Genomic DNA, 25,983 nt, shown 5'->3' with positions numbered 1-25,983 from the left:
CCTCCCTCTACCCAATGAGTGCTGCTGAGCAGAAAACTGCTTTCTTTAAGTGAAGGTTTGACAGAACCTGTTATTTCATACCCATATTGATACTTAGAGATCTGCTCCATCACACCTGACAAGATCGTTGTTATTTTACGCAGAGAACTCCTTGTTTTTTTCAACAAACATTTTATTGTACCTTAGTATAAAGATGAAGCTCCTTTGGTTAAAAGAGGTCTCAATCTGGTGGCCCCTGAGATAATATCAAATTGCCGTTGAGATCTGGGGCATAAAAGCCACTGACGTTGATTCTCTCTAAAATGTCTTGAGTGCTAATCATTTTCCTCTACCACGAAAATCTCCAAGAACCAAGGGTGAAGGGTCTCTCCTTCTGTGCCTTCTTATGATCCATTTTGGGCACGTTTGGAAGGACTCTAGGACAGTGGGCAGGAAACAAGTACCGGAGAGGGAGGGAAAGAGGGCTGAGAGGAGGAAATGCCTTGACAGACTCCTGCATTCGGGCAAGGTGTAGCCACGAGTGATACCACCCGAAAGACCTGGCTTTATGTTTTCTGGGGGAGCCCTCCAGCCCTTAATCACTTGCATTTAGGTGACCTTGGACCTAATATGAAAATGTGAAAGGTATTCCTGTGCGCCATCTATCTTTTTATGCATGTACCACTGGAAGAGAAACATAACCAAGTCAGCGATGGCTTGTTAACTTTACCAGATGGCTCATCCCTGTGAACAGAAGGAGGCTGGGGCAACACGAGAGCACTACGTGCTTGACAAGGGGTTGAAACACTGAAGGAAGAATGGATCATGAACACGGAGAAAAAGATCCAAACTCACACCTGGTCAACTTCAGAACTTTGTCCTTGCCTGGTCCTGCACCTTAAATTGCCTTTCTTATGAGAAGCAAAAATATTTTACTAAACTTTTTTTTTCCCCACATAGGACTCTGCCAGAGAAAGTCAACAGGGTGGCTACACTGATCATAAGACTCCATTATAGCCTTTTGTAGTTCTTTGGAGTCTTCTGGGCTCTCAGGTTTCCCTGGATAGTAAAGGTTTTTAGAAATGAACCAATTAAGGGGCACGTGGGTGGCTCAGTTGGTTGAGCTGGTTGAGCATCTGACTTCAGGTCAGGTCATGATCTCACATTCATGAGTTCGAGCCCTACATTGGACTCTGTGCTGTAGGTGTGGAGCCTACTCAGAATTCTGTCTCCTTCTCTCTGCCCCTCCACTGCTTACTCTCTCTCTCTCTCTTTCAAAATAAATAAAAATGAAAACTAAAAAAAAAAAAAAAAAAGAAATGAACTGGTTAAAGGCAAGTCTTCTGACATCCAAAGCAGTGCTCTCTTGATTACTTTTCTTTTAGTTAAAGAAGTTACCTTTTTTTAAAATTTTTTTTAATGTTTATTTATTTTTGAGACAGAGAGAGACAGAGCATGAATGGGGGAGGGGCAGAGAGAGAGGGAGACACAGAATTGGAAACAGGCTCCAGGCTCTGAGCCATTAGCCCAGAGCCCGACGCAGGCTCGAGCCCACGGACCTCGAGATCGTGACCTGAGCCGAAGTCGGACGCTTAACCGACTGAGCCACCCAGGCGCCCCAAAGAAGTTACCTTTTAGGTTTTTACCCCAGTGTCTCGACCCTCCCTCCAAAGCGTTATATTATTGGTTGAGAGGAATGTAGCATTTATATAAATGTAGATTTAGTAATCTTTCACAATTTTTAGACATCGTATCAGAAGTTTTTTTTTTCTTCCTTTAAACAGTATTAGCTCTTTTCCTTTGTATATACTCCCCTTGTATTTTATGCCTTTTAAAATACTGGAGCATTCAAGGATTCTAGAATTTGGCAACATGTGGCAAATATCTGAAGTTTTCCTATGACGTTCATTCAGGGGCATTTATTCCTTACCTTCGCGCGTGCTCGTAAATTAATTGTCGAATTGTGGTGCTTTTTAGCTGTTAGTCTTTAAGAAAAACTTGTAAATTACTTATGTTGGTAAATGGAGATAGCAGTGAATAAGCCCAGCATTTTCTTTATTATTAGTTTGTAGAGTTTATAGTTTCAAGTAGAACATGAGTCATGGCAGACGTGGAGACATCTGTGGAACAAGTTTTGGTCATCAAGGGTTGGATCGCTGTTGAGGATGGCAGTGCATTTTATTCTAGACCAACGCCATCGGAGAGTCCAGAGTCACAAAAGTAATGATTTGGCGTTATATCTTTAACAAACCTGTCAGAAAACATTACCACTTACTGTAACTTTTCAGCAATTTAGTTGCTACCTGGGTTACCCAATCTAGTTTAAAGTGGATCGATTTCAAATAAATACAAGGAGATGAAAGGGTCATTATATTACTTCAAATGCCTTCTTCCTTCCTTCTGAGTGCAGGTGGAAGAGGGGGCAAATCTTTTTTTTTTTTTTCCCTCCAATCAGGGAATAAATATTTTGGCATAGAGGGACATAAGCATGCTCTTTTGCCCAATTTAGTTAGGAAGACTGGAATTTAAATCTGTGCCACAGAGAGAAACATAACTTTAAGTGAAAAAAAATACTGTCGTTATTTACTAGTTTTGATATTGCATTGATTCTAAGCATCTTCGTGTGAACAGGGTCAAAATAGAATTTCATCATTCAGGTGAAAGTCAATGAAATCGGAGATTAAGAAGACTCAGTCTACGATAATATGGAAGCCAGAAAGGGAGGTGCAGCTGTGAATGATGTATAATAGAGTCAGTTTCGAGGAGGTAAAGGATTTTTGCTAATTCTTCATGCTCCTGATTCAAGGATAAAAGAGACAGGATTTTAAACCGAAGCGAAAGAGATGAAGGAAATTTTCAAAAGCCACAGACCAGTGTTCTTAGTATGAAATATGCTGCCAGTCATCATGTCTAAAGGAACATTCTAGAAAGGTTTTGGAAAATTTACATTAGTACTTAGTTCTGAGTCCAACCAGAGTAGAAACAATACGAGCTCTCGTTCCACTTATTTCAGTGATATATTTGCCATTCTTTGACTTTAGGGAACATGTCCCCTTGTTCTGAGAATCGTCAGACATTTGCAGTTGGTGAATTAAATTGAGCTCCCAACATTGTTTTGAGCCAAAGCTTTTATCATTTAAAAATTTTGAGGGCTAAGTAAAGTTAAATCTGTGAGAATAGATAGATTTAAAAAGAGATCTAATCAATTACTACAATAGTCTCAAGTCAAAAAATCATTGCTAGGAGTCGTGTGCATTCATGTGAGGCTTGTGTAATTAAGCATTTTAATGAAAGCAAAGCTCCATAATTGATATTAGTCACAACTTGCCTGTTGTCCTCCAATGAGACGCAGGTCCAAAAGTTAAATGTCACATGTTTAAAAACCAAATCAGGGGTGCCTGGGTGGCTCAGTTGGTTGAGCATCCGACTTCGGCTCAGGTCATGATCTCGTGGTTTGTGGGTTCGAGCCCCGCATCAGGTTCTGTGCTGACAGCTCAGAGCCTGGAGCCTGGTTCGGATTCTGCGTCTCCCTCTCTCTCTGCCCCTCCCCTGCTCACACTCTGTTAATCTCTCTCTCAAAAAAAAAAAAAAAAAAAAAACCAAAACGTTAAAAAATTAAAAAAAAATCAAACGGCACTGAGCTTGTAATGTATATTTTATTTTGCACAAGCTTGCATATATACTGCACATACATTCAGTTTAAGAGAAGATGAAAGGCACACAAGGCAATTGGACTACTGTATCCTTTAAGTGGTACAAAGCAAAAGGTAAAAGTTTGGAGAGTATACAAAAGCTTAAAACACACAAAGTAAAACCCCCTACCCACCCACCCCCCAACAACTTTTTTCTGTTTTAAAATTTAGTAGCTGCCAAACTAAATTTTTGTACTTTTACTTTAAAATCAATTGTCTACTGCACCTTTTTATTTTCTTTTTAATATGGACAGGGAGTCTCATTTTTTTATCATATCAATTAATATTACAGTACATCCTTGGTAATACAAAATTGTACACCTTCATCAAATAAATTAGGATAAATTAAACCAATAAATTATGCAAAGTCTTCAGAACAATAGACAACAACAAAAATCCACAATTGAAATTGCCTCTAGCTAAAAAAAAAAAAATCAAAAATTGACTTTATCAGTTCAGTTATTGTACTATATTCAAATCAAAGGGTCTTTATTACAAAAAAAAAAGAGCTTAATAATGCTATTTACAACATATTGCTAAATAATAGAAAGGCAGTGTTTTGTCACGGTTTATACTATATACATATGAAAAATGGCTGGGACGACATTGGGAGAAACTATGACCTTGGATTTTTCTAGGTAGCTCTGAGACCAACCCCAAATACGTTGTTGTTCTAATTCTAATTTTGAAGTGGTAATATGCAATTTCAAAATGCCTTTTCCTCCCACGTAGAGGATTCAAATATTTTTAAAATACAGAATGAATGCATTTTCACAAAAGAGGGCCAGTCTGTTTGCCTTTTCCGCTCACGTTTGTGCATTTTAGGGGGTATCCGATTTGAGAGAGGGCTCCGTTGAATGACTCAAAGTCCAGAGGCTTCCAGATCCTGTTATATTCTTAGAAGGATAATTATAAGAAGATGCAAAGGTTAAATGCCAGTTTTGATCCCAGCTCTGAATATGAACATTTTAGCTTTAGTTTTTTAAGATGGTTTACAACCAACAGATCGACAGAAAACAAAACTGCATTTCCTTCAACATAACATTTAAGTGCAATACAGTAACTGCTTACTCATATAAATCAGTTACATTCTTTTAAGGGGAGCTTTTTGAAAACAATGCTTCTTGTAATTTGCAAACACAGAGTTTTGTACCAGAAGGAAACATTTGTACTATTCACACCAATGAATATTCTATAATATACATGGCAAAGAGATTTTGCTCTGTCCTCACATGTACAGCTTTCAGGGAGTCTGTAAACCACTTTTTCTTTGATGAATTTATGATTGCTTCTGAGGGACAGCCTATTTTTAAAGCCCCCACATCTTCAGCTTTCTGACTTAGTATTAACCTGTGTGTGTGTGTGTGTGTGTGTGTGTGTGTGTGTGTGTGTGTGTTGGGGGTTACTTACTGTTTTCATGTACATAAAAAGAAATTTCATAAATTTACAGAAACTGCATTACCCTTGCCCTTGACATCTGATGAAAGAGACTGTTATCTTTTAAAAGTAGAGAGCAGGATTTTCAAGAATGCTTTCAACTGTCTATACAGTCACTGTAGTGTTCCTAATAAATTCAACAGATGTTGTGAGAATGTAGTTATTTATTAAAATCTCATGTCTTACGTAACCACAGCCATGAGGTTAAATATTTACATTGCTTTATAAAAGTTCCCCTCTTGCTTTAGTGTTTTTGTTTTGCTTTTTTTGTTGTTTTTTACAATTTTTAAAAACGATATTCACCCACATCCCTAGCACAGCAACAAAGATTCTGCAAACATAAAACACTTTAATTAAATAATACTCGGAGGCACAAAGCAAACTTCAGGAATATGTGGGTGAACGTTTCCTTAAATAATGACTACATCCTACCATCTTCCAAGTGGTTTTACCATTTAATGTGAAACGTCCTCCTTAAACAGCCAGAGATACAGTAAGAATTAAATGTTTTGTTGTTGCAAATAGAACATTCTTTTCACAAAACGTAACAAATGTCTAAAATAGGTCCTTAAATCTAGATAGGAAAAGGTAAGCTTTCCACCTCACACGCATATATATATGTATATTTTTACATGTGTGTATATGTGTGCGTGTGTTTACGTTTACCCACCCGCACACACATATATAGCACATGGTATGAAATATTGCTTCTATACTACTTTTCATTAGGCTAAGAAAACACAAGATTTGCACCACAGTTACAAAAAATTGGCTTCTACAAGAATTTTCAAAACTCGGATGCTGCTCAAACAATTGAAGAAAAAATAATTTGCGGTATCAAACTGTTCTAAAAATTCTCTTCTTCAAAAACGTATTCTCCCGCTTTGTTTTAAAAAGACACAAAATATGCATAGCTATCAACGTTATGTCAAACAGCCAGAAAAAAAATCTAGTGTTTATTGCAGCTGTAGTAATTGGAAATAAAGTCAAAAAAGATGAAATCCAAAGCCACAGAAGGCACAAGAACAATTGTACTTGTGGGAAAAAACTGGTATTTTTGAAGGATTTTTAAAAATCCCCCCGCTGGTGCATTTTAGGTCTAGGCACAGACTATAACCTCAAGTGTATATGCAAAAATAATTTCGGGTTAGCAGAAAATAACTGGAAATGTGGTATTTCAACATGCACTTTAGACTTTTTTTCCTATGTAAACTGTCCCTCATCCTTCACCCTCCCACCTTCGTAGAAAGTTAACTTTCTCCCAAGTAGCCAATTTTTTTTCACTTGGTGAGAGTTGAGCTGAGATTTGAAAGATGGTGATTTAAAACAAACAAACAAACAAAAACAAAAACAGAAAAGAAAAACCCCAAAATTGTTCAATAGGAGTTTTGAGAGACAGGCTTTTGTCACTTTCCAATGCACTGGGAGGCACAAGATTTTACGATTGTAAAAGAGGAAAAACCACCTAAAAACAAAAGTGATCGAGTTCTGTTTTCAGAACAGAGAGATGAGTTTATCCTCAAGCAATTTCTACTCTGAAATAATTTCTACGCCTCAGTGAACATTGAGTGGATGTTATCATAGATAAGCACAATCAACATTGGTTGTGAACACACACTTTTGCTTAATTTGTCTATTTAAATGAGAAAGGCAGGGGAAAATAATACGAAAGATCCAAATAAGTCTGGAATCAATACTGAATTTGCCCCAGATCAGAAGATACTCGCAATCTGTCTACATAGGTGAATACCCTACGGTTTTGCCTTCTACCTTGCGAATGGCAACACAATGTTGATACGAATTACATGGAACAGCAAAGACCCGGGTGTGTAATGACGTGAACAATGAATTCATACTCTTTCACATGAAGGAAGGCAAAAGAGTGTGACCACAAGTTGAGATTGCTTCCCTACTTTGTGCCGATTCGATTTTCTTTCTTTTTTTTTTGGTTTGCATTTTATTCCAATGTAATGATTATCCGAACACATTTGTTTTTTTTTTTTTTTCCACCCCCAGGCAAAGCCGGAACAAGAACAAATTGGATCTGATGGCTCTGTGTGCGTTATGTAGGGGGACACGAGTCGGATGATGCATTTGGCTGTGGGGTGCAGAGTGAAGCCAGGGGCGCTCCTGCCTGTGTTTGCTGCACTCCGTCCACACTGTGTGAGCCTGTTAGCCTCCTGAATGATGCAGGGGCATCATAGGACTGTGCCGTTTAATTTAAAGTCAGCAGGTTTTAAGGCTTTGTGCTGACAATAATTGCCTCCATACATTCCTGTCCATCAGCAGAATTTATAAATGATGTTAAATTGCGGCGATTGGGTCAGCTAGTTAGTCACATGGGCCAACCTGCATTTCTCCAAAGTCAAAGGTGGTTTTTATAAAAATTAAGGAAAAATGGTATTTGTGTTCTCTATAATCTAAATACCAGGTTTGTTCCTGTGTCATTTTAAGTGCGTATCAAATGACTTACGGAGGGGGGGCGGGGAGGGGGGCTTAGAAAAGCCTGTTAGGATGAACAAGGAATTCTTACTGCATCTGTACACAAAACCCATCTGAAAAAACAAGCGTGAATGCCATACGACTTTTTAAAAGCAAGCATGGGACACTGTACACCTTTGAAAAACTGGAAAAAAATCGAAAAAGGAAAAAGAGGAGAACCATTGAAGAAAGCATAAAATAGCAGCTAGCTTTCTTATGTATGCTGAAATTGTGTCTTTTGGGTTAACCCCAAACCTTCCTATGCCATCCATACACTGTTCGCACATTTTGGTCAGTACTAGCTTCTGAATTAGAAGAGACTTTATCAGTTGCTTTAAAATGTTGTACCTAAAATGAAGAAACACTTAATTAGACTGTCACCGCTCTGAATATCCATCAGGGTACTGTGGAATTGTATATGAAAATGGGTCATTCTCACACGTGCTCCTCTCCAGAGGTGAAGATCAAGTCAGCCAACGAGGTTCTAATGCAGGCAGGAATTGTGCGGGTCAACTTGGGATGTCCTTTATTCCTTACTAGAGAAAGGTATTCAGAAAATAGTGTTTTCTTGAAAAGCGTGTCAAATATTCAGCAGAAATTATAATCCTTCGAAGCACATCAACGAAGTTGAGCAAAGAGTACATTTGAAACGTATGCGCCTCTTAATATCTGAAGTAAGACAATAGAAAATGATGCTCTAGGGTTTTTTTCTCTATGAAGAATGATATATACTCGCTGATGATGAAGAGCCTGCTGTAAAATTTAGAGAGGTAATTTGAACACCATGTACAAATTCCTAGTCTCATTATGAAAGAGTCAGTTTTGTGTAAAACTGCTTTGCCTCCGTAAGAAACTGGCCCTAGCTTGGGCTCTTTGCCACTTTTCCTTGGAAAAGCTTGAGAGTGATTATTTTCCTTTTTGAAATTTGGCCTTTCGGGGTAACTTTTGAAAAGTGAGCTGTTTACCTGCCGCTGGCATTGTTTTTCAACGTGTGATAAAAAGCTACGTACGGAGTTCCAACCAAACAAAATATTTAAGTTTATGTAGTGGTCTCGTTGAGTTTTCTGGCCTTCTTAGCAGTAAAACAAGAGACACCCCACCGTTTGGAGAGCGGTCCCGTGTCACGGGCCTCCCTCCACCAACTGCCATTTGCGATAAACCATCAATCGAGCAGAGGCACCTTTGAAATGCCTTTCCTTGCTAATATAGATTTTACACACATCAACATTCTTTTTCCCTGAAAATTAACCCTATTTTTAAGTCTCCAAATGTTAAGGGCTTTGGGCAAAAGTAAACTAAAGACAGAAGGAAAAATAACCATCCCCTTGCGATGGAAAAGGAAAGGAAATGAGCGAAAGATGATAAGGGGGAATTACCAGCTGATTTCATAACACATCCATGCCTCCCATACACATATATATGAAATCAAAATCTAGACACGTACAACGTGGACATCCAAAGGGGACTGCTACTATTCATACATTCGCAAAGAGTTGTTGAAATTTCTACTCATGAAGCAGCTCTTGTAGGCAGTTCGGGGATTTGAAAATCTCGGGGACTTCACTATCCAGCTTGCAGATGACCTTGTATATGGCCTTCTTCCAGGAAGGATCAACATCTTTGCCTGCGATAATGGCATTGAAAAACTCTCGTAATGTGATCTGCGCAACTTCCAGGAATCTCTCTGGAACCTGCTGATACAAGGAGACAATGGCATTAATAAAGTTTTCAGTTTCAAGTCTCCAGTTCTTCAAAGGAAACTGAGCTAAGTTCTTTCTTTCAGGAAGGGGCTTACACGGCACCTGCATTTGCTAAAAATGGCCGGCCTCTATTCTCTTATGTAAATTTGTTATATATAGTAGCATTGTAATGTGGGGTTGACAGCTTTGCGAAGTTTTAGAAAGGGACTCGTGCAAAGGATCCACGCAGACATACTGAAAAACTAGGGTCCCCTTCTGAATATCTGGGTGAGAAAAGGGGACACGCACTGTTGGGATTCCCCACTTCGTAAACAGGTGTATTCCAGGTGCAAGTTTCCAGCTAATCTTTCAGAACTTCAATCCTATTTCTCTTTGATTCCCATTGTGAAAACAAAACGTGTTCCCCAAAGCAGGGTAAGAAATAATTGGCCTTTGATAGAAACGAACCCCCCGTAAAGGAAGAAAACCTAGAATTTGTTTCCTGCATAAGTGGAGGGTTATTGACTCACCTGCTGAATTGGATATGAGAGTAATATGCATCACAAAGTACTCTGCATACAGAAAGGAATGAGATAATGACACTAACGCTGAATCTCCAAATACAAAGTTTTAGTGACTCCTAAAATTCTACATCAGAAAGTACTTTACTTTGAGATTAGAATTGTCCCACAACAGTGATTTATGCAGCTGATAATAGTAACGAAAGCTAACATTTTTGGGGTGCTCATTACATGTCAGGCGCTGTGTTGTGTACTGACTGTGAATGATGCCATTCAATTCTCCCAACATCTCTATAAGGTGTCATTATCCTCTTTTTACAGTGGAGAAAACTGAGGCTCAGAGAGATCAAGGTAATTTTTCAAAGCCCTTATACTCTAAGATAAACATTCTCCAAATGTTCTTTTCAGAACCCCTATTTGTTTATCCTTTTCTTCCAGAGTAACTTAATAGAAATGTGCATGGGTGTGTGTGCCCGTGTTCTTAATTGTTTATTTAATAGTCTGACCTCTTGTCCAAGAAAACGGTAGCTATTGATGTACTTAGTATTCTTTGTCAGTTACTCAAGGTAAAGCATCCACACCAAGATAAAGGATTTGCAGAACCATTCGGTGAACTCATAATTTTCCAAGTACACACTGACACTCAGTAGATTTCTTTTAGTGGGGGTACTTATACGTTAGTAATGTTTTATTTAATAGCAAGAGCAGATATATGAGGAAGTAAATGCACTGTAGTTGTATGTGTGGACAGACTTGTGTCTGTCCACACATACGTAAGAAGTGAAAGATTTTCATCTCAGTTCACGTATGCCTCTTAACCAAAGTCCAAGGGAGGTAGTGTCATGTTGAACATATATGATCTCTTCCTCCCCACCTTTTCTCAATTTGTACAATAGACCATTTTAAGATGAGAGTAACTATTAAAGATAACTAAGATGATCACCAGGCATCCCCGTTTGATACATTTAAAATTGGACAAAGAAGTTCACTCCTTCCAGTGGTCAGTCACTCGTCTTCTGTAAAGAAAACTAGTAATTCCCCAGAAAAAGAAGGGACCCCATCTGGGGTCTATCAGAGTCTAGAAAAAGTGAAAATTTTGAGTATCCCCTTCCAAAGACATACACACTGGCCAGTTTCTCTGGACATAGCTCCCCCCAGATCATCCCAATTACCGCCCTGTCCTCCATGGATGGGCAAACTCATACACCCCAATGGCCATTCCCCGATGAGAATTCATCTGGATTTTCTAGAGAACGTTGGTGATTTCTCCTCAAAACCCCCGAAGATACATTTGTATTTGTGGAACAGGAAGAGCCTGGAGGAGAAATTAGCTCTCCAACTCACCTCGCACTAAATAAAAAGTCATTAAGCAGCCTTTTGGAGTACTCTCCTCTCTTCCCTCAAAGATAATCCTTCACATTTTATCAGATGGGCATTTCTGAGGGAGGGAATCTGGCTGGAGAACGGCGAGGCCGTACAACTACACACTCTAACTACTTGGTTTGGGAGCTGTTAGCCAAATGCTACAGAAACATAATCATAGGCATTTATTAAAATAAACATTTCAAGAAGCGTGGTTTTCCCGGCCATTGGCAACAGAGGCATGACAAAGATCTATGTTCCTCCAACACTTGGGAGACTCAGCATAGCATGAGAGCTGTAAAGGACAGTGGGTATGTCCTTTACAGATGAAGTCAGAGAAGGCCAGAAGCCCCTCCACACCAAGGGCCCCACAGGAGGGCTGGGGCACCGGGGGCCAAGAGGTATTGCTGGAGATCGTCAGAGGACAGAGCTACATCTAGAACAGCATCAGCACTACAGGAGGGAGGGAAGCGTAGTTCTAGGGTTTGCCTGAGAACAAATCAAAGGAACTTCTCTGGGGGAGCACGTGGATTCCACCCTATCGTTATCATCCGCCATGCTTGTTAATGGTTTTTAGTGGGTTTTTATCTTGTTTGAAACATTCATTTCTTTTGGTAGCCATCTTGGGCTGTCCTCTCCCATCTTTTGTATTTACGCCTTGTGTTGTTTAAGTAATGAATTTATCACAAGATGTCTTTAGATAAAGAGCCATGGTTTCTATTCTTTGTCTCCTCCATAATGCTTAGTCTTTCATAGTGAGAACTTGCCTTCTACTTTAATCCATACTACTCTAGAGTCACACTTACCTTCTCCCTCAATATTAAAAAAAAAAAAGAAGTTTTAAAATAACGATGAAGAAAGATAGCATTTAAAGAGTCGGACTAGATCTCAAAACTCATTTTCTAGCCAAAGAAACGAGACTCTACAAGATGACTAAATTATGAGAGGAGACTCATGTGAAATAACATGTCCAGGTGTCTTATCATTAAACCATTCTGGCTCCTTCTTAATGCCTTTTCAGTAACTTCTATTTTGATGAGGCATCAAAACCTTGACAAGCTGTGGATCTGTGACTGAGAAAAATCACGAAGAGCTGGTAACTTCAAAATAAATGTGAATGGTACAAAGGGTTTCCAGGGGGAGACTTGGGTTATTAGTTTATGTTTGAGAAGGGATGAATACTTTTGGAACAAATGGAATGGTTTGCTAATTTAGTGCTTACTTTGAAGCAATAACTCCTACAACGGATTGGGCTGGTTTAAAACAGTTGATAATGAGAAATCCTCTAATACTAGAGCAATGAATCTTTTTTGGTGGCTCCAGAGAGGTAAACTGATGAGTAACAACTGATCTTTTGAGACACTGGTCAAGGAGTTCCATCCACAGGTAGAAATACCACCCATGAGAGAAGAGACCTTTACCGTTCTGCTTCAAAACTTTCCCCAGCTCCATTTAACAGAGTAAGAGGGGGGTCCTTTCTGACTTGGGGGGGGCGACTATCTTAGAATTCGGGCTTAGGAGAATGATGTTGCCATATTTTTCTGTACCTCTTCACACCTAATGGATTTCCAATCACTAACAAACATCTGCAGAAAATCCCTTAGTGACAAGTAATCCCTTATCTAGGTTTCTTTTAATAGAACCCAACAATCTGCAGAATGAACCCCATAGTCTCTCCTCAGCATCAGGTGGTAACAGTCAATCAAGCCCCTGGAATGCAAGACAATGCAGGCTGCTGGGAGGGGGGAGGGAAGGCCATGCCTTTGGACATGCCACAGGGGAAAAACAAAAGGCTTCCAAAGACTCTGGCTGCAACTCCGAGGCTATTGTGAGAGCTGCTGGTGCCGAGTGTTCTTCAGGAGAGGAGAATGGAAAGTTTGCCTGATACAAAGGCATCCCAATATAGGAACCTCACCCCAAATGGTCTTGCCTCTCCTTGCCTTGATATTTGGAGGAGAATATAATTGCGAGGAGGTACTTGAAGGCACTTAAAAATTTGAAGGGGGCTGGCTACCAGCATCTACCAATTTCATCACAATTGTTTGTACTTGAGTCTCCTCAGAGCAAACAAGGGCCTTATGGGCTTTGATGAAATGGGGAAATCGGGAGGATGTTTTCCAACCTGCTCCAGCTGTGCCCGGGTTGCGCGTGCGTGCACACACGCACCCAGGCGCACGCACTCACGCGCACGCACGGTATGTTGGGTGAACGGCTGTTTTGCTGGGTGGTGGTGGTTGTTTTTTTTTTTTTTTTTTTTCTTTTTTTCCTTTCTCGGAGTGAGTGGCAAAGACACATTTTCCCCCTGTCTTCCTCCTCCTCTTCCCAGTTGCTTTACCTTCAAGGATGATTTGTTTTATTAAACTGACTGTCCCTAGCCTCTGCAGTACATAATAAAAGCCTGACAGAGCAGGCTGCCTGCCTTCTGTGTCCTGCAGACACTCATCATAAGTGTCAGGACATACCAAGGTTAGTGGTCACTGCAAGTGTGCTCGCTGGCCCAAACCTTGCCAAACGCTCTTGGCAGCTGAATGAATGTCACAGAGAATAGAAAGGGAATTACAAAGGTTAAAAAGAAGACAGCCTCTCCTATTTTCTGGAGACGAGAGAAGCTGATTTTTCACACCTCTGAAATATCCCCAAGCTCATCCCTTGGCCTTCTGCAGGGGACCTGAGCCTGGTCCCTCGCACAGCTCCCCACGGATGCCTCTCCATCCTCGATCCCCTTTAAAAATCGGTCCACTGGCCTAATTTCAGCAGCGAGATGATCTGCGCTGAAACGGACAGAAAACAAACCAGGCATGGTGCTCTCTCCCCAGCCCCTCCCCCATGGCCAAAGGCTCAAATGGCTTATCAAGGTTATCAATAGATCACAATCTTATCAAGGGAGATCATCTTTTCAACTAGTTTTTTTTTTTTTTTTCCCCCAACTTACTCTGACTGGGAAATGTAAAAGGAAACCTATGCATGGGCAGGAGTATTTAAGGGATGGAAAAGTAAAATCCTGGCTAGTATTTTGGTGAATTAGTTTGTGTGTGGGTTTTCTTTCTTCTTCCTCCTCCATTTTTTTTTTAATACTATAAAAGGGCAATAAAATGCTGACTGTAAGAAGACAATGTCAAGGAGAAAAGGGTACTGGTATTTTGGATACTCTTCACTGCTCGCCTTGGAGAGAGAGTTATTCTTGTCACAAACCCTTTTGTCTGCATCTGCTGACTGCTTGCCTGTAGCCAGCAGCATACTTTAACTGTTTTGTCACCTCCTAACATCACATGCATCAGCTGTTGGGCTTTTGTTACGGGTATTGTAGAACTAATCCACTGTGGCTGTTCTACTGTGCAGTAAATAAAACAGAAACGGGCTTCTCAGACAATTCTGCATGAATATTTCAGATGGCTTTACAACTCCAATTCACAAAATCAAATAAATAAATAACTCCCCCAGCCTCTACCCGCACAGAAACAAAACCCCTCAAACTAGACCCAGATGCCTCCAAGTCAACTGCATTGAAGACACTGACTTGAGCCTTCAAGCAATTGTTTCAGTGAAGTTGAAAGAATAGTGCTCTCTACACTTGAACACCGCGGTATTCATACTTGTTATTAGCGTTAGACACATCTAATTCTAAAAGCTGGGTAAGCAGCTTTGGAAATCTGGAGAGCCACTTTTCTCCTTGGGCTTTGTACAAAACTTAAAAAAAAAAAAAAAGTAATGCCATCAGAAATACATAGAGTTGCCTTGTCAAACCCCTTTCACTGTTTCCATCTGCATTTTCTTCCCTCCCACTTATCAAAGGGGTCAAAGGAAGATGCTTGTGTATCTAGTTCATCCCAAGAGCCTTTCCAAAATGTTTAACCTGGGTAGGAGCACAAAAGGAAAATCGAACTTCGGGCTGGGATTTACATCATGAGTTCTCTTATAGTATAAACAATACACTAATCATACACAGCGAGGCATTTTCTAGATGACTTCTAAGTGTCTTTGGAGAAGCTACATAGAGAAAGGGTCTCTGCACACACACGCACATGTGCACACACACACAGACACGCACACACACACACACACAGGTCCTAGGAAAGAAGACAAAGTTGAAGTACTTTCCCGAGCATTCATTCACCCTGGTGTGCACATGATTCCTCTAAACAAACTCTCCCATCCCCGCTGTTTGTTAAGTAAATATTGATCAAGGAGAGACATAGCTCCTGACGGCAGTGGCACAAGCTGGGGACTTAAACTGCAGACAGAGTGGACTTAAATGGATAAACTCAGATGCTTTAGTTACTCCTCACAGAGATTATCAGATGAAAAGGCAAGAACAGATACGTTATGGCTGCTCCTCTCCGCTGTCTTGTTCGTACTGAATTTTTCTGTCAGAGGCAGAGGAGGAAACCCAGAGCTTTGAAATGTGGTTACAGGACACTGTTACTAAGGGTCTCCCCTGCAGTCGTGCACGCGTTTATCCTGTGTGTATGACCGGGGACTAACTGGGCCCGAAGGCAGACAGGGTGCAGGACGCTGCCCAGGGTGCATTGTGGGATTGTGTCCCAAAGTCCTGTCATGGTGGGGAAGCATTAGGTAGGAAAGCAAACATGAATGTGCTTTGGAGAGCATAAAATACCACCCAGATGTAAGGTGGTGCTTCGAACCTTTAAGGAAGAATCCAATAACCAGGAAGAGTTCCACTGTGATTAATAAATGTGCGCAAAGCAGTATTTTGAAAGATGCCTTGAGGATGTTTGCTTGAGTAATTTTACTGGCTGAGTCAACAAGTTGACAAAGTTGCTCTGCATTTCCTAAGTTTTATTCCAGTCATGTCACGATTGTGACTTGAGTCCCTATCAGGAGCTGCAGGGCCCTGGGTGCTTCCCTGGGAAGGCCAGGTTTTAAATCGTCTCTAGAGATTAGGTTTTGTACCTTAATTAATCACTGAGCACCACGGTCAAAGAACAAGGTGTCGTATTTAGAATTCCCAACAAATGGCTACGCGGTGTTTAAATTTTACGAGGTTGCTCACACCTATGTTTGGAAGGCCTGGCATTATCTGGGGAGCACTGGTCGAGAAGCCACTTGCCTATGTCTGCCGGGTTATACCTGATGAGGCAAAGGAAGGTTCTATGGCAGCAACCAGGCTTCAGACTAAAGTCTCTTTCACTCTGATGTTCCAAGTGGCGTTCATCTTTCAGGGAACTTAACAGGATTGGATCAGCGTGATCATGCAGTTTTAGGCCTACGAGTGGGCTCACTTCCTAGTAACATGTTTTGCTACTTAAATATGTGAAGAGTAAATGCTTATAGGAAGTGGCTATAGTTCAAGGCTGTCCTTAAAAAAAAAAAACCCAAAAAAACAATAAAACAAAAACACCCCCCCATGTTTCCTCTAAGGAAAGGAACACATAGCAATAACAGTCTGTATCATATTTTTTTTTTACAAACCTTCAAAAGAACAATGTTCTGTTGAGCAAAATTCAGTAGCATTCTGTAAACATTAATTTAAGGAAATCAATAGACTCAGTGAGCTAAAGCCATATTGCAAGATAAACTGGCCAGAGTGCCACTTTGTCAAATAGATTTTCGTTTTCTCGGCTAGATAAAGACAGTTTCAAAACGGGGCAAACGTGTTGCAACCAAGGTTTGAAAAGTATGTGGCCTTCAAACAGTCTGCTTGTTCCTACTGCAAAGCTGGACAAACATACTTTAAAAATGATAAGATGGCTTAGAATTGATGTGGCTTTCAGATTTTATGGACAGTAGATTTCTTGGTTGTCTCCCAGGCAAAAAGTAAAACAAAATCCCATGCGTTCTGAACACAAAAAATTGTACTTGGGAGAAAGGGTTAAACTGTCTTGAGAAAGGGAGCTTTGGGGGCAGTGTCAGTTGGTGCTTGACTTTAAAAAAGAAAGGAAGAAAGAAATCTTTATTCATGCTGACCTGATGGGCAACAGGCCTTCTTGCCAAAATCCAAAAGCCAAACTCTCTGGTGGGTTTGGGATCAGAGGTTTCAGCTGGTGGGAGCCGCTCCAGTTCTGTGCTCGCCATGCAATGTCATGTTAATGCGCGAGGGGTGGGGGCGGGGATGGACACCAGGGCCCCCAGGTTTCTCCAGGCCAGCCTGAAAGAGCGGCAGGGATCGTCGGAAAAAGTGGCAAAAGGAAAGCATGTCTCTCCGGCTGTCACTGCGGCAGGGACAGACACTGAGCCTGTGGCAGGACACTTCCAAGTTAAACCGCCTGCCATCATCCTCCGGTGCCATACCAGTCCGTACACCTGCCAGTGGAGGGGCAAAAAAGATGGGACGTGGTAGAAATGGCCCACTGGAGGGAATGCAATAAAAAGAAGGAACAGTCACGTGGAAACTGCAAGGAGGGAGGTTAGGGGCCCGCCTTGAGTGGAGAAAGGAACTCCACGAAAAAGCATCACGCGTGGGCTTTGGTCTGTAGCGCGGGCAGTGGGGGGCTACTCCAGGCTATCACCCTCACGCGGACCTCTCTGACAGCAGCCTGCAGGAAGCACAGAGGCATGCCCTGAGTCTTTTCTTGGTTTCCTCACCTGACTTGAGTCTTTCTCTTTTCAAAGTGCTCTTTAGAATATACAGAATGCACCATAAAATGTCTACACCCTTAAGATGTTGATAACATCTGTACGGATACAAACAGCGTACGATTATCAACGCATGTGCTAGAATGGAGCGTTTTGAGCAGTTGTGACTTCCGGTGATAAAAAAAAGAATGTCTTAACATCTATTCTACCTGTTAACGATTTGTGTGTACTTCTTAAACGGTGTAAACATTCCATCGGTAACGCTGCATAGAGATGTCAAGATAAATACAACCATCTCTCCCCTATCCCAAGAAAAGGAGGTACTATATAATAAGCTCTTATGGTAGAGTTTAGAAGAAACTCTATGACGCTGGCAACAATTGTTCAGAGGGGCTGAAATGTGGTTCACCGAATATGATGAAAATGGCCTGGAAGTCTTGGTGATGTACGTGTCAGGTAACACAATGATTGTCACGTCATTTCTGGTGACGGAGTCAATTCTCCTTCCTTCCCAAACTCTGCACTCTGTTTCAAAGAGTGATTCCACGTTTTAACAAACAAAACAAACAAATGAATAAAATTCACCAAAAAGAAAATCAGGGGCAAAGTATTAAAAACTAAAGTCTAATACTTTCCCCAGTCTCTGCACCCCCCCCAGACACTATGAAAAGACTCTTAGACCTTAAAAACAATTGGAAGCCTTCTGCTGGAATAATGTGTCTGGCAGGCTCTTCAGGTAAGAGCTCGAGCAAGACTATTTCGTCAAAGAATCAGAGGGTTTGGGGACCCCAGGACTAGGAGAGAGTCCATATTCTCCAAAAGAGTGAAACAACCTGAGCCAGCCGTTGGCAATCTTTCTCTGGAAAGGGCTAGAGAGTAAACACATAAGCTTTGTGGGCCACATTCTGTCTCCGTTGCACGTTCTTCTTCTTGTTTACAACTTCTTAAAAATATAAAAACCATTCTGAGCTTGGAGTCATAAAAGACAGGCCGCGGGCCAGATCTGGCCCATCCGCCAATAGTCTGCCAACCTCTGCTCTTAGCCAAACTTGAGGGCTAACCCTTCTCCTGAATGCGCCTTCATTCTTCACTAATCCTGTGTGCCTCATTGGATCAGCACACTCCTTGTTCTCGCTGGGTAGCTGGGATTGATTCACCCAAATTCAACCTGCAAAGTCACGCCATTCCGCAGATTCGCTGAAGGCTGCCCGTGTCTATGGGATCAGAGCTAAACCACGCCCAGAGATGGTCAAGGACCGGGAAGACTTGAGTCTTGCTCTGCCTTGATGGGGAGCTTCTCGTGAGGAACTTTCCTGCCAGTAAATATTCAATCGTACGAGACGGAGGGATCTGTACCTCCTTCACAACACATCAAATGAATCAGCTCGATACTTAGATTAAAAAAAAAAAAAACAAAACCCCCCCAAAATAAGCAGCGTACCAGTCACCGTGCAGTGTTAACTAACTTCCCTTCAAGGCAGCCCCACGAATTATGTGCCACTGGCGTCTGAGTTCAAGACGGGCTGATAGTGCTTAAAGTTTAACTTTTGCTACAATTACTGGGTGAGGTGGTAAGATAAATAGGGCCAAGCTTGGTGCCATTCTTGGATGGGAGATTATCCAAAAACAACAAGACATAAACTCTCCAATATTGCACAAAAGGAAGCTGGGGCACAGATAATCCACAGTTACTCCTATTTCGTTCGAGAATGCATTACGTGATTGTTTTCTACGGCAGGTTTATCTTCGTAATTAAGCTTTGCCGAGGCTGACATGGAAACTGGTCTGCGTTGCCCTGTATTCCTGCTGATGGAGCATGTGAGGGAGGAGCCCAAGGAGAAACTGTTAGGAAGCAGAGTTCAGGCAGGACGATGAGAACAGCACCACTCACCGCGAGCACCAGGAAAGGCACTGTGAGATGTGGGTGATCATCAAAAGAGTGCTTCCAAGAACACTGGATCCTGGGAGAGCCTGTCACTCTGCTAACAATAGAGGATGCGTCCCAAATCATATCCGGGCTGCTCTGAGAAAGGACTGGGATTAAACACCCCAGTCCCATCTTTTGGTTTTGCCCAAAACATCTTTGTTCTGTCAGAAAAATTCTATTTTGTGCTTCTAGAGTATCCTGTTGGTCTCTCCTCCACAATTACCCTTTGCAAAACTAAGGATGAGCTGTATTTCAAAGCAACCTGAGGGCTTGTGAATGGCTTTGAAATTCCCTTTTCAAGAAAGGTAAATAGTTTGGAGAAGGGGAGAAACAGATTCCAGAATGGCCCCTGGGGCCTCTGGGAGCCCCCTCCACCCATGTCAACGGCTCACTGGGCTTGAGGTGACATTCACGGTGGGGAGTTTTAGGGTGGTGTCGGGGATTGGCCCTTGCCTTGGCCCTGCTGAAAGGCACTCACAGGAGTCTACATAAAAATGATCTTGTGTACCTTCAGGTCACTGACAATGATACATCTTGGAAAATCGTCTCTATATTAAAGGAAATACAGTGGCCTTGAAACCAAAGCCTCTCATCTTCTTCTGCCTACTTCTGGTTATTTCTCGACCGTTAGAACCACTCAAACCCCCACACTTGTTCTCAGTCAACGTTATTGTCACCTTTTATGAAAAGTCACTTGTACAACCAGATTTCACTTTAAGATGTTATGGTAGCCCTCCCCCCCACCCCCCAAAAAAGAGAAGTTGGGGACTACGACCAGAGGAAGATAAAAAAAAACACTTATCCAAATGACTTGTGTGAAGATTTGCCACCTGTCAACCACACACATGAGCACACACAAAATCCCAGTGGAAAAGACTTTCCTGATGGAGACTGTCACCATGTTGGGCATCCCTAAAAGACAAGGTGGTAGTGCCTTTGCAAAAATTACCAGCCAAGCCTAGGAAGGAAGGTAGTTGTCTGAGGGGAGGTGTTGTAGATTAAACAGAGGTTGATGCGTATCACAAATGCCAGCGGTCTGGGTCGATGTCGGGCATACAGGAAGACGTACGGGAACAGGTACACAGACAATCCCTTAGTTGTCCTGTTCTACACCATCTCCCAGAAAACCCACTTGCACGAGGGCCTCAAGGACGAATGTCCTCATTGCTTGGCTGCCCTAGCCAACACAACGAATAAAGTGAGCAGCAAGTATCACGACTAGTGCCAACTCAGTCAACAAATGTTTATGAATTTAAAAAATTAGTCCCTATAATCTCAGCGAGGGAGCTGCCACGTCTCCAAGGGCACCGCTGAGATTTAGATCTGCGAAGAGGGCCTTGGGAGAACACTGAAATGGGCACCCTAGAGATGTTCGCTGAGATAATTAAGCCACAGCAGAGCCACACGGGTGGAAGTGGCCCCACATGGACACCATCTGGATTCCTAGGGGCTCCACAATCACTGCTTAAAGCTTTGCATCATGCCCAGGATTTATTTAGAGAATGCAGAATATCTTTATTCTAGAATCACAGAATTTCAGAGAGAGAACAAAGCTCCATGTTTAATCATATCACTTTACAGGTGAGCAGAGTAGAGCCCAAAATAGACAGGTGTTACCAGAACTAGACCCTCCGATCCAGGGTTCCCTCCCCCAGACCCCATCACCCCATCGCTGCTCTTCTCATCTAGAACCCATGACTCCAGAATCCTGGAGCTGTGCCAGGCTGGTGTCACCTTTACAGCCACACTTGGGGCAGGAAGAATCACTGTCTCTTTTTAAAACCAGTTTTGCATTGACTCTTTGTCCCAATTCTGATGAGAACTCCCTCTTCCGCTCATTTGTTTGCCTATTTAGGGTCAGCGGGAAATGGCGCAACCGTGGAGCTACTGATAACGGCAACAAGGTAACTTTTACTTGGCTCTAGGAATTAATAAAAGCAAATGCTTATACGCACTTACTTTGGGCTAATATATTCGTGCGTATTCATTTAATTCTCAAGACCACTCGGTGAGATACTTGCTATCATTTCCCCCATCTTATAGATGAGGAGACTGAGGCACAGAGAGCGGGTAAGACATTTGCCAAGGTTTCAATGCTAGAGAGTGGTAGAGCTGGGTTTTGATCCCAGGAACCGGTTCCAGGATGCATGCTGTCCGTGAGGCTCTACTCTATTATAATCAGTTCAGGACCACGGACATGGCAAAGAGTCCCCAAAGGATTTCCTTTTTCAGATTTCAAGGTGATGCTTTTATTTATATAAAATAACACCTACTTGTAAGTGAACATTTTGTTTCCTGCCTGAGAATAATTTGGAGACCAGAGCTTTCTTGCTGTAGTTATCATTGTTATAGGCTCAAACCCAAGACTAAGGCCATATCTTCCCGATATCAAACACTGATACTTTATCAACAAAAACACTGAAAACATCCAGACAGTAGGGCGGATCTGCCCATTTTTCATCTGGCTGGATATGTCCCGTGGACACATTAAGATCTGCCAGAATTCTTGCCCAGCGTCTCATAAATTGGTCTCATGGGATCATTTTAACCAAAAAGTGCTAACTGAGAAGCTACTCAAGAAATCCAACTTCCGAGGATAAACTTTTGGGACAATCAAAGCAAATCGCATTGGGTGTGTGTGAGAGAGTTATCATCACCAAAGCGTGGCGTGGTGGCCCACAGCTGGAATTCTGTCCCCTTGGCCAGTAACTGCACTGTCCCTCACGAAGACACAGTCATGCCAGAAGCGCATTACAGAAGGGCAGCTAAAATGATCAGGGGTGGCCCACGGACTGTATGAGATTAGACTTTTAAAAAGGATTAGAGCCCCTTAATCTGGACAGATGAAGATTAAGAGGGAGGAATGATCAAAGTCTATAAAATCAGAAAGGAAATGGAGAATATGGCTACAGTTCTGTTCACAAATCCCAGGATATCGTAACAAGGGCCATCCCTTTGGAGTTCCAGGAAAATGACGTTAAGAGCCATAAAAAGAAGATACAATTTTCACAGCAGGTAATAAATTTAGAGAATTATCATCTTGAGGAGTGGTATACTCTGAGAATGCAGTTAGGTTTGAAAAAGGCTTAAATAAACCTATGGGTGATAAAACCATAATGAGGTAATAATGGAAGGTTGGGAATGTTCTAGGGACATCCTGAGTCTTTTGAAAACGATTCCATCAATGACAGGTACCAGCCCCTCCTCACAGGCTTCCCGCCTGGGGCTGGGTGGCCTCCTGATGCGACCACCTCTCTTCCCTTCCCTTTGCCAGACAGGTTATTCCTAAAATTCCGAATGGGGCTCCGTGACTGGAAAGCTTTCGGACCTGGTACAATATGACAACTTATTCCTTGGAGGGAGTTTTCTTTATTCCTCACCAATGTCTTTGTCCTAATGTCTGTGATTCCCATAAAAATATGAACTTAATCCTGAAAACAAACAAAAAAATCTATGTTTTGCTCAAAGATAGAGACATTAAAACATCTTCTGTTGCAGTGGTTGGGGGGATAAAAACTGGTGAAACTCTCCCCTGGGGAAGCTACTCATTGTATGCTAACACAGACCAATGAATTCAAACTTAAGGGGAAATTAAACGTCCCGATTATGTAGCACCTATCACAGCCCAAGGTATTGAACTCTGAAATTTCCCGCAGTTAATAGAAAAACCCGCACACCTGAACAAATGCCATGGTTCTGTGAAATATACAGAATAAAACTTAAGAGAAAAGCTTTAGCTCCTTTCCCAAAGAGCCAAGTGTTAATCACTTTAAATATCTAATAATAGGTCATTGTTGGGGGCTGGGGAGGTTAGGGCCACGGAAGGAGGCAGGGGACTTCGGTAGGGGGTAGAAAGGGGATGAAGATTCCATTCAGAGAAAGAGAACCTTCAGACAACTGTAACATGCACAGCGAAGCGTGAAGAACCTTTTCTGTACTCACGTTTTAGACTGCTTTCTAAAAATTGATAAAATGTGGCAAATGAAGGAACCAAGGGGAGGAAAGGGGTGGGGATGGAGGAGAAAGGCATTCGTCCAATAAGCAATATCTAATAACTCCTAACCCCAACCCTATCTACCTACCGTCACAGACTGGGGGCTGTCCCTGGGCATCTATTCAAATTCCAAGTTTGAAAATGTGAGTCCTCACGTTGGGGAGCCATTCCAAGTCACTGTTCACTTGGGGAATGGAAAAGTAGGAAGGTGGCAAGGGGCGGGGACGGGTTAAGGGGTAGAGTCACCCCGTTTCTCTTTGTAGCCTGCAGAGTGATTTGGGCAAGAAAGCTGGGACATCTGGAGTTCAGAAGTCGAGGAAAATGGGGAAGAACCGGGAAGATGAATACATGATCATCAGCTACACAAAAGAACGGAGCAGAAAGAAGCCTGGATTTGGGCACTCGCGTCTGGCAAGGAGGCCAGCAGCAGGGCTAATGAAGCATTTGTGGTGTGGGACGCTTGCCAGCACAACAAAGAAGATGTGCTGGGGCTCTGCACATGTGCCGGGGCCCCCAGAGCAAAATAAGGACATAATCACCATCAGTGTCACAGACCAGACTGTACACAAGGTGACAGGGGAGGGGGGGGGGGCTGTAATACACACACAGGGAGGACGCGCCATGGCCCACGGCGGCTGCTGCCCTGAGGCCGGGGACACAAGCAGTTACCCACCTCTCTGTCTTTAGCTGTCTCTCAAATCCTGAGGTCGGGCTCGGCCCCACCATTGGTGGGTGTTTCCCGTGCAACCCAAGTTACTCCTGACGGGGCAGGAGACAGCTGAAAAGCTGAAGAGAGTGTTAGACTGGTGGAAAAGGGCTGAATAAAGGGAAGTAGAAGGGCGGGGGGGAACGGAAGGAGAGAGTTCTGAGGCCAACTCCCTCTGTCTTGTGCCAAGTTCTGTGCTCTCACTTTCGAGAACCTGACCCTGGCCATACCACCTGAGGTACGGTATTATCACGGACGGCCATGTTTTTATGCTGTCAAGAAAAGGCAAGAGAAACGCGGGGGGGGGACTGAGGTGGGGGACACACACCCGCAGCGGAGGGTCCCCCTCGGCGTGAGCGCAAGAGCACCTCGCAGGCAGGAGGAAGCGGCCCCCGCCCATTTGAAATGAGGTCTCTTCAGAGGGCCCAGCACCTGCCTGTGGCTCCCGCTCGCTAAGGTGGGTGTGTTAGTACAGCTGTCTAGCTTTTAAGTGACTTTTGTCAGTTTGAAAGTGAAAGTCTGTTTGAGGAGCTGCTTGAACAATAGCCCAGAGCCCGGAAGAAGAGCTCGCAGCACAAAGGACTTAGACGACACTCGTGTCCCTTTTCACTGCCTCTAATGAAAGATTCAGAAGAATAACTTTAATTTTTTATGACCCCCTTTTTGGTATGACTATATTAGTTGTGTCCACTTCCATACACAGGTTCTCTTTAAATACCCAAAGGTCCGTGCTGAAAGTTGTTCAAGGAGCCACGGGGGCAGATATCCTTACGGGTCCCTTCCTCCAGGACACACTGCTCTGCGAGACACAGAGATTTCCTTTCGAGATGGTTCCCTTCAGCCTCGACATCACTGGGAACACTACCGTGAGGTGATCTGAAAGCTTTCTAATGTGCCAATTCAACCTCTCTTCGGAAGAACAATTATATTTGTTTTTCTTGGCTTCACCCTATTTAGCAGGAACAGAAGTATAATAATCATTAATGGCCCTCCTTTGCCTTTACTTCTCAGATGGCTGTTTCCACGTTGCATCTTTATTTTGTGTCTCAGCCAAAAGCAGGCGTTGGCGGGGGTGGGGGGCGCGGGGGCACACAGACTGTGCTTGTTTTATGGCACGTTACCAAAGAGCACCCAAGACTGGCTTAAGGCAGTCACTGAAGGTGATACAATAGTTTTGAACCAGAATTATCTACTTTCAAGAACCAAAGTCCTACGCTTCCCCGAAAAGAATGTTTGCAAAAATACCTGATGCTGGCAAATTTACACGGAGAGACTTAAGAGGGATGAGCGAACGGGCACTACATTTTCTGCCCTACGGCTGCAAAGAGAACCAAACAATTACAGTGAAATAAAATCCGGGCAGTGGAAGGAAGATGAGGAAATTTGATTTAAAACACTCTCTGCCGTGTGAAAAGGGATCACCAACTTTCGAACGCGCTTTGGGCTGCTCAATGAGTCTGTTTAATCTCGACGAAATAAACAGGCTCATTTCCAAAAGGCTGTTAGAACTTCTTCAGACGTTTCATTCAGGATGGGCCCAACACAATGCTAACATCCCACCGAAAGATCCGACCACGACCGGCCGCTTGCTCTCTGCAGAGAACTTGCTTCTTTTCTCCTATTGATAACCCTTTGTGGGACGAAGAAAAAGAGCAGAGGCAAGGAGGAGTG

General features: G+C 42.6%; 1 protein-coding gene across 1 annotated transcript in view; it reads right to left on the bottom strand.

Moving 5' to 3' along the window:
* Positions 1 to 3,822: 3,822 nt before the first annotated feature.
* PROX1 (prospero homeobox 1) overlaps positions 3,823 to 25,983 on the bottom strand; it is a 43,776-nt gene continuing 21,615 nt past the window's right edge. The window contains exon 4 of the mRNA XM_047076838.1: positions 3,823 to 9,280. Within this exon, the coding sequence (XP_046932794.1) occupies positions 9,095 to 9,280 (186 nt within the window). The 3' untranslated portion in view covers positions 3,823 to 9,094. The remainder of the gene's footprint in view (positions 9,281 to 25,983) is intronic.

Source organism: Lynx rufus, unplaced genomic scaffold, assembly GCF_022079265.1.
Source record: "Lynx rufus isolate CCGP_SWC_20201006 ecotype Redwood Valley unplaced genomic scaffold, mLynRuf1.p SCAF_15, whole genome shotgun sequence".
NCBI classification, from domain to species: Eukaryota; Metazoa; Chordata; class Mammalia; order Carnivora; family Felidae; genus Lynx; species Lynx rufus.
This window is presented reverse-complemented; position numbering and strand designations above follow the sequence as displayed.